This window comes from Thermobia domestica, chromosome 14 (assembly GCF_964235325.1).
Source record: "Thermobia domestica chromosome 14, izTheDome1.hap1.1, whole genome shotgun sequence".
In the NCBI taxonomy this organism is placed as follows: Eukaryota; Metazoa; Arthropoda; class Insecta; order Zygentoma; family Lepismatidae; genus Thermobia; species Thermobia domestica.
The window spans coordinates 110076016-110086117 of NC_137467.1; the positions used below are offsets into that span (position 1 = coordinate 110076016).

The following is a 10102-nucleotide window of genomic DNA, read 5'->3' on the forward strand; positions in this document are numbered from 1 at the left end:
ATGGGTGTATAATTTTCCTGGCCAGGAAAAATGGATCCCCACCTAACAAATACAGTAAATAAAACCTATAAATGCAATCTTTTGTAATTTTATTGGTCTTTTGAAAGGAGATATGTTCACACAGTAGATTGGGGGGATAATTTTCATGCGAGGAAAAATGGACCCCATGGAAAAAACGCAGAAAATAATCACCAAAAAGTCAATCTTTTGTCATTTTATTAGCCATTAGAAAGGAGATTTGTCCACAGAAGGGTGGGGGTATAAATTTCCTGGCCAGGAAAAGTGGACCCCCACGTAAAAATCGCAGTAAATAACCAGCAAAAAATTCAATCCTTTGTCATTTCATTAGTCTTTAGAAAAAAGATTTGTCCATGCAGTAAGATGGGGGTATAATTTTCCTAGCCAGGAAAAATGGACCCCACCTAAAAAACTGTAAATAACAACCAAAAAAAAAATAAAATTGTTGTCACTTCATTAGTCTTTAGAAAGGAGATTTATCCACACAGTAGGATGAGGGTATAATTTTCCTGGTCAGGAAAAAGACCCCCACCTAAAACACGCTGAAAAAAAAACAAAAAGTTCAATCTTTTGTCATTTTATTAGTCTTTAGAAATGAGACTTGTACATGCAGTAGGATGGGGGTATAATTTTCCTGGCTAGGAAAAATGGAACCCCATCTAAAAAATGCTGAAAATAAACACCAAAAAATTCATTCCTTTGTCATTCCATTAGTCTTTAGAAAGGAGATTTGTCCATACAGTAGGGTGGTGGTATAATATTCCTGGCCAGGAAAAATGGACCCCCATCGAAAAAAAAAAGTAAATAACACCAAAAATTCAATCTTTTGTCATTTCATTAGTCTTTAGAAAGGAGATTTTTCGATGTAGTAGGATGTTGGTATAATTTTCCTGGCCAGGAAAAGTAAAACCCCACCTAACAAGTACAGTAAATAAAACCTAAAAGTTCAATATTTTGTAATTTTATTGGTCTTTTGAAGGAAGATTTTTCACACAGTAGGTTGGGAGTGTAATTTTCCTGGCCAGGAAAACTGGACCCCAGCGAAAAAACGCAGTAAATAACCACCATAAAATTCAATCTTTTGTCATTTTATTAGCCATTAGGAAGGAGATTTGTACACACAGTAGGATGGAGGTATAAATTTCCTGGCCAGTAAAAGTGGATCGCCACGTATACCTCCATATTACCTTGTGGACATATCTCCTTCCTAATGGCTAATAAAATGACAAACGATTGAATTTTGTGGTGGTTATTTTCTGCGATTTTTCCATGGGGGTCCATTTTTCCTGGCAGGAAAATTATACCCCCACCCTACTCTGTGGACAAATCTCCTTTCTAAAGACTAATGAAATGACAAAGGATTGAATTTTTTGGTGGTTATTTACTACGATTTTTACGTGGGGGTCCATTTTTCCTGGACGTGGAAGACCAATAAAATTACAAAAGATTGAATTTTTAGGTTTTATTTAGTGTATTTGTTAGGGGGGTCAATTTTTCCTGGCCAGGAAAATTATACCCCCATATGTACATTTTTAATTGATATTCGGGAAATTTATGCCCCCGGGGTAACAATTTTCCTTTGAAAATTAACACCCCGGGGTGATATTTTTCCTAGGAAAAGTATCTCCCCCTGTAAAGGTGATTCCTGGGGTCTTATTTTCCTGGAAAAGAGCACCCCGGGGTGACAATTTTCCTGGGGTCTGATTTTCCTGCTACACAAGTTCTTTCCTGTTTACTGCATCCGCTCTTGCAATCGCACATAGACAATTGAATTCAGTTTAGAGATTAATGAAAACGAGAGCGCACAGCGCACCAGCAGTGGAGATAAGAACTGATTAGTCACTCTACGTTTGTTCGTACATCTATATTGCGCAACTGTTATTTTTAAACAAAAGTATGTGTTACTATTCGGTTCAAAATCTCTTGTCATCTCGAATTCTCTCGAGGAATTTGAAGCTTAAAATATACAAAACGATAATCATGCCTGTTGTTTTGTATGGCTGCGAAACATGGTCACTTACTCTGAGGGAAGAACATAGGCTGAAAGTATTTGAGAACAAGATCCTGAGACGAATATTCGGGCCCAAGAGGAACGGGCCCAAACTTCATAACGAGAACTACATAATTTACATGGTTTACCCAACATTGTTAGGGTCGTTAAGTCTAGGAGGCTTAGGTGGGCGGGTCATGCGGCTAGAATGGAAGAAAGTAGAAACGTTTTCAAAGTCTTGACAGGAAGACCAATCGGAAAACGACCATTAGGAAGACCTAGGCGCAGATGGGAGGACAATATTAAGATGGATCTCGCAGAGATTGGAATACAACGTAGAAACTGGATGCAGTTAGCTAAGGATAGAAGTCAGTGGAGAGCTTTTGTGAACGCGGCATTGAACCTCCGGGTTCCATAGGCCATAGAGTTAGTTAGTTATGTGTTATACAATTCTCTAGGGAAACGATACGTTAAAATGAGCATATGTAATTCAAATAAATTCGTAATAATTACAGTAAATTTTAAATATATTTCATAACAGGAGAGGATTGATCCTGCCTGTCTTAGTTCATTTTCATTGCAAAAGGTAATTTCAGCTTGAATAACGAGTATTTTAAGATATTTTTATAGGCCTATATAATATAGGCCTGTATGGAAATTCTTAAGACTGTGATGTACAAAATTCAAAACGTATTTCCCGTAAGTTGTACCTACAACATAACTGAATTTTATGGAAGCACACACGGTTGGGATGGGTAGGACCGATGCCCCTGTTAAGGTTTTCTGTACTTAAAATAGTTCTTAAACCGCAATGTTATGTTATTCACACAATACGTCTATTATATAAAAATGACAAGAATCTTGTAATCACGCCAAAGAAAAATAGTTGAACTGTTTAACATTATTTTTTGATATAGTTATTAACACCTATTTCGAATTCAGTTTTTATCATGTTACTTTGAATTGGTTCAGAAACGTATCCCCGGGGCGAACGGGGGCCGGGCCACTTCTAAATTTTTACTGTCTCCCCTTAAATTTTCACGGTAGGCTTGCAAATGACCTATAATATGGTGATGAACTATAATAAGGTTGGATCGCTCTCCCTAACATCCACCGCCCCCCCCCCCTATATTTTGGGGCTGGCTACGGTCCTGATTTGATTTGGTTTTGAGTTTAGCGTCCTTTTCAGTAGCGAGGAAAGCGCTTACCTCTGGTTCGATACCCGGCCAAGTAAGTTCGTGGTGGACATCATGTCCGTGGGTTTTCTCAAGTACTCCATTTCCTCCCACTTTCTCATTCCACCAATTCTGTCATCATCATTCAGTTGCTTTAATCATCGTCTTCCTTAGCCTATAGGGCTTAATCGTTTGCCATTAAGCTAAAATATTTGATTTTATTTCAGCAGCGAGGCTAGATGAGACGTGGACCTACTGATTAACGTGGAACCCGAACCACATGAGCTCCTACCGGGAATCGAAACCGGGTCTTCCACGGCAAAGGAGTGATGGGCAGTGGGAATATTCCTGGTGGAAAGGAAAATAAAAAATGGGAATATTCCCGGGTTCTTTCCCTGGCATATAAATTCCCGGGAAGGAATTTATTTCCATTTCTTTATTTTATCTTCCAAATTATAAGAACGGTATGACTAATTACTTTATTTTCATTTATTATGATTTACTTCTAGGCTTTAAATAATTTGGAGAATAAAAAAATAAAATTCGTTGACTACTTTATATAACTAATCATATGATTTATTAGTTCCATTTCCATTTGGATTAAAAAAGTAGCCAAGTACTAATTTACAGATGATCAAAAGGAACCAGTTTGTACAGTAACGTAGAAATTATGTAGAAATAGAGATGAAGTACTATTAATACACCACGAATTACCGTTAATAATAGTCGTTGGCCTGTCTCCTGTCTCTGAAGAGGTGCTCGGGCTTCTTTTACATGTAAATTACACATGAAATTTCGAGAAATAGTTAGGAAGAAAGGTCGTGTATGGCAATGTTACGTGGTAAATTATAAAGATAAGTCAGTATCTTGCAAATTTTGTGAATATAAATATGTATGCGCAAATGTTGATAAATTGGTGAGACATGTAGCTTCTGGCAGTTACCCAATCTAATTCGTTTATAACATTTAACAATTTAATATGTTTATAATATATCAGTATTAGAGTGAAGTTTAGAAAATTCACTTGCTTATAAATTTAAACTGTTTAACGGTGTAAAAATATGTGGACTTACTATACCATTTTTTCCATATATTTACTTTCATAGAACATATTGTAAGTAAATATACACTTATGCGTACTCTCTAAATATAATAAAATATTAATAAAGTAACATAGTAGCGTTCAGAATATATTTTTTAAAGAATCCTCTGGAGACAGCTGTAATAATATACTGTGATAAAAAACGAATTTAACTTTGAAATCATAATATAGTAATAGAATGCAATTTTCTTTGTGATTGTACATAAATTCCCGGAAAAATTCCCATTTTGGGAACCTTCCCGGGAATATTCCCAGGGAATATTCCCGAAAAATATCTTCCCGGGAATTTATCCATCACTAGGCAAAGGCGCGTACGCTAACCGCTTAGCCACGGGGGAACTCGTTACTTTGATTAAAATGTGTATTCTAAGGGGGATGTGGTGGCCAAAATTTTTAGGAAAAATTTAGTTTCTCACGATGTTGTAATAAAATTATAATATTTTTGGCATTGAATTTAAAGTTGTAACACTTTTGCAGTAATTCTAAAATTGTATTGCTATAGCATCGAGTCTAAAGTTGTAATTATGCATTGCGTATTTTGATTCGTTTAGGCTGTAATTTGCATATAACTTTTTTGCATTTGTAATGTATTTTCACACTTATTAATAGTAATTTTATTTAGTCTAACTTGTATGTGTACTTTGTATCTGAATTGCATTTGTGTGTGTTACATCTGTTAATTGTAATTTGCATTAATCTAAAAGTGTAACTTCCTGTGATTTTTTAAAGTTAAATTTGTTAATAGCAGCATGCTTGTAAACTAAAATTGGAGTTATACCTTTTAAATTCATTTTATGTAATGCATTTAGTCTGATAATACAATTTTAGTTTTTAACTACCCCTTTTCCCTGTTGTAAAAGTATAGGTGAGTCACTGAGTCGTTCAAATGAATCGATTCATTTTAGTGAGCGAATTATTGAGCGACGATCTCAGAGGTGAATCGGTTCGTCCATTACTAATTAACAGTACTTTGTATCGACTAAGAGTGTAGCAAGTTTGAAGATTTTGGCTCCATTTGAAACATATCATAGGTATACTTTCATAAGATTTGAGGGGCTAACTTCACGTTACCCGCTAAACTGTTTGACCCAGATGAGAGTTTTATTTAGCTGGATATTACTCCGGTTAGGCTAATTAGGTCAGCAACTTTTAGCGTTTAGACTATTATACAGAGTGTCCCAAAAGTAGGTATACGGTCCCATACTGATCAGTTCACTGTATTTCATATCATTTCTTGTTGTTATCAGTTAGGCAGACTTAGTTTCTTTAGTTTTTGTTGTCAATTCCTTCTAACTTATGCTTTAAGTTCGGAATAGCAGAAACAATTAAAACCGTAAATTAGAATGTTGTAGTTGATCAATGCAAGGGTGTATACCTAATTTTGAGCCACCCTGTATTTTTCAAGATATAGGCTGTAGCAATTATTAAAAAGTTATTTTCCTACTTATATTGACGGGCTAACTTCACTAATATCACTGGTCCGACAAATACGTTTATTGGTGTTAGCAGTACGTTGTGTCAACTACCATTGTAGCAAGTTTGAAGATTTGTGCTGCATTTGAAACAAACTACAAATTTTGGTTGCTGGAAATAATATGCTTTGAGTCTAAAAAGTGAGAATTTTCTTATTGGATAAACTCTTTGTGCTATACATTGGTGTTGCTCCAAATGTTGAAGACAAACTCTATACCAGTGGTTGTGACAGAATTTCGTTGTTAATTTCTACGGTACTACTAAATTTATATTTGTCTTTCGTAGCTTATTCGATGACTGAATGGCGATATTGCATTGGTCTTTACCTGTTCTACCAGTGTAGAGCCCCTCAACGAATTAGATGATATTTTCAAGTCATAAATTCTTTTGTGTGCACACACACACACACACACACACACACTCACACCCCCACCCACACACACAGACACTCACAAACACACACATATGCATTCACATGAACTGAATATTAACCAAAGAAAATTAATAAAAGTAGTGTGCTAGAAGCTGCAAATTTTATTTAAATTAAAAATAAAAACTAAAAATTTTATGAAATATACATCAAGGGGAAAATATATGTAAGAATGCTTCTTATAACATCTGGTGCTCCATACGAAAAAAGGAAGAAAAAATAGGAAGTCTAGATAACAATGAGTATAATTCTGCATATCAATTAAGCTCGGAATTAAAAGAGCAAATCTTTATGAAATATATTACATAAGACAGTAAATAGCTTAGAAAATTATATAAATGAAATCACATTTTCATACACCTGTTTTCAGAAACACCTGTGTCCTAAACGTCATATTCCCAGAGTTGTAAAAATAACTTTTAAACAAAGAATACAACTGAATGATGATTTGTAAATAATTTTGTTTACAAATAGTAGCAAGCTTCACATTTGGCATGGAACATAGGAGATGCATTGGCAAATTTTAATATTTTTTTTATGAAAATAAAGAGATATTTACAAATACGATAAAATACAGAAGTGATGTATGAGTAGAAGATAAAAGAATATAGGGTCTCCTACTTGTGTAAAATCTTGAGGTTAGCTCTATTGACTATGTCGCGAGGGAAAATATGGAAGATGTTTGGTGACACACCGGAATATCAAGTAAATAAATTTGTTATAATTTATACCTTTCGTCATGATCTAGTGGAAAACAATAATCTTCTGACTAAAATCCCTCCACCATGTTCTCTTATATGGTGTGATATTAAAGAAAAGGTTAAAGAAGAAACTGGATATGAAGTTCCCGCTAAGTGGATTTATACTGCTCTTTTGGAAGACAGAAGACGTGCTACTACGTTGCTGAAACAAAGACTTGGCATAGACAATGTAAGTACTTTTGTGTATCAGATAACGTCTATGAACTGACATGTTATTTTGTTCATTGTTTGTTAATTTGCTGCTTACGTATTTATTATTTGCTCATTTTTTGGGGGGGACGAGCAGTTGGGGCACATATATACCTAAGTATGTAGTGTGCGAATGGGCGGGGGATGACGGGAATTCCTCCTTACAAATTTAAATTTCTCATTTTGCTATACTAAAATGACAATATTTATGCTTTTCCCGCTAGTGATGCTAAGAGATGAAATATTTATCATGTCTTGTCTCATCTCGTCTGGAAACGAATCGAGACAAACATGTAATTTTCGAGACGAAACAGCGTAATCACGCGATGAGTCTAGATTTTAGACAGTCTCGTCTAAAATCTCGACTTGTCTCGTCTCGTGGCAACACTATTCGATCTTCCTAACAAAATAAGTAAATTCGCACACTGTATACCACATACTATGTAGTAAGTTGTTGGAGATCCTGTTGATTAAAATTCTGACCTTTTACTCATGGACTCAGCCTGGTTGCTTTTCGCTGTCCTACATTACCCAGTCATTTTTTTGTCAAATATAATTCCGTCAGTGTCGGCTATTATGAAGGGCAGGCAGTTGTCATCACTTCTTGTATCCACAAGATTACTTACAAAAGATTAGCTCATAAACTGGTTTCTGTACTTTTCACAGATATTTGATCTCATGCAATCTCAGTAAATGCAAACTTTTGTCCATGCAGTATTCACACCGAATCGCCGCCATTGAATTCCGCTATAGTTCTACTATCAATAAAAAGCTTTCTTCCTCACATAATGTCAAGGTAGGAGACCTTGGGCCAGTGTTTCTTTCAGAAAAAATGTTCCGGGGGGGCACACGTAGTATACGGAGGGGCACATATTATTTTCATGCGGTCTCGGTATAACTTAGCAGCTTCTTTTCTAAAGTTATGTAAAAATGTCAATATTGTTATTTCTTGTCCACGAAAATACTGAAGTGTATGATCCCAATCATCACCATAAAGTTAAAATATTTATTCATGGCCTGTAAAAGTTTTCTTTTTTCGGTTCGAAAAATATAATTGGCAAATACAATAGAAATATACTAATAATATTAAATACAATAGACATTTATAAAAGTTTTACATTATAACTTCGTCCGTATGACAAAAATTCACTTCGTAGTTTGTTTTTAATCTTTAAAGAAGACGTATTCTTCTCATCTTTGCTTTGGCGTATGAATTGATTACCTCATTGATAAAATTCGAATTTGGCACTTCTTCACCCTCAATGCTGATCAACATACAGTGCTTCAAGTTTTCTTCTGCCATACGAGATCGCAATTTTGTTAATATCCTGTTCATTGTGCTGAAAGACCTTTCAACACTGGCTGTTGATATAGGTACACACATGACCGATTCACATATTTTATGTAGATTTTCATAACCAATTTTCACTTCAAGTACTTTTGGAAGAACGGGGTATATATCCAAACAAGCATTTTCAGTGCTCTTCATCAGTGACAGAAGGAAAAATTGAAATGACTTTATATCTGCCCATAACGGTTCCATATCAACATCGACGAAATAATTGCACAGTTTCTTTACATCATCTACACACTTGATACTTAAAAACATGCCTATGTTTTCGAAGTAGGATGCACTTTCCATTAGGCCAAGGGCGCGGTCGTTGAATCTATTTGATATCTCTTCGACAACCTGCAACACATAACTCTTCAGGTCCTTAAGCGTTTTCTCAAGATCGTCTTCCACAAAAGTCTTCGAAAATTCTTCACGCTTTTGCATGGCCTCCAAAATCATAGTCCTCAATTTGCTATTGGTGCTACAACATTCATCCGCTATCTTCGTAAGATGTTCTTTAGTGGCATCGATCATAGACATCAGAGATGAAAATGACAAGGTTGCATTTTGAAGCTGCTTACTCAACTGAGACAACGCACTTAGTAATGCATCCATAACACAAAGTGTGATAACAAAGCTTTTGTTGGTTATTTCGCTTAAAATTCCTCCCGCAAGTGACGCAAAATCAACCCCTTCTTTGTGAATATGCTCGAGAGCCAACAAAATTCCCGAGAAGCACCTTTTCACTGCATTCACAATTCTATAGTGACTTAGCCACCGTACTTCAATGCATTCAGGTACTTTTAATATAGGATCGTTTATGATTGCCTGAATTTCATGAAGAATGTTTTCCCGCTTAGGTGATCTACTAAATAGATTGTATATGTCTTTCAATGTATGGAAAAATCTTTTAACTTTGGGATTCTTGTTTCTGCACGTAGCAGCAGCAAGTGACAGCACATGAGCTCTGCAGTGAATATACGGTATATCTCTGCCAGCTTTTGTTGACAGAATCCTGCGAACACCAGAACTGTTGCCAGAAAAGTTAGACGCACCATCGAAACTAAACGCTATGAGATTTTCGTATTTCAAATTGTGATTTTTCATTTCAGTGTCTATAGCATTAGTAATGGTATCGGCTTTGCAATCAGGTATGGTCACCAGCGCCAAAAATGTTTCAACCGGAGCACTGTCCTCTACATATCGCAAACACATGCTAAGGGCCATTTTATTATTTATTTATGTACTTTCATCAGCCATTATCGAAAACTTTTTATCTCTGATTTTTTGAGTCACTTTAGAACGTAAGACTTCACCAACACAACTCAACAATTCGGAAGCAGTGTTCTTACTGCAGTAGTTAGAGCGTTCACTTTGTTCATTTTTCCACGTTTCTAGTTCTGGACTACACTGTACAAGCAAATTATTCACTAGTGCCTCATATTTTGTTGTATGTGGCACTTCTTTAACCAAGAAGTACAATCCACGAACAAGCATTCACAGCGATTGGCGGTTTCGATCTTTTTCGGCTTCACTTTGACGAAGAACTTGAGAGTATATAGGGTTATTTTTTACTTGCATTCGCAGCCTGTCCATCTCAAGGCTTGCAATGTGCGCTTTTGAATGATTAT

General features: G+C 35.7%; 1 protein-coding gene across 1 annotated transcript; it reads right to left on the minus strand.

Annotated features, from left to right (window-relative positions):
• Positions 1–8309: 8309 nt before the first annotated feature.
• LOC145669949 (zinc finger protein 862-like) lies at positions 8310–9698 on the minus strand. Its single transcript, XM_081738292.1, has one exon. The coding sequence runs from the start codon at positions 9696–9698 to the stop codon at positions 8310–8312; it is 1389 nt and encodes a 462-aa protein (XP_081594418.1).
• Positions 9699–10102: the final 404 nt, after the last annotated feature.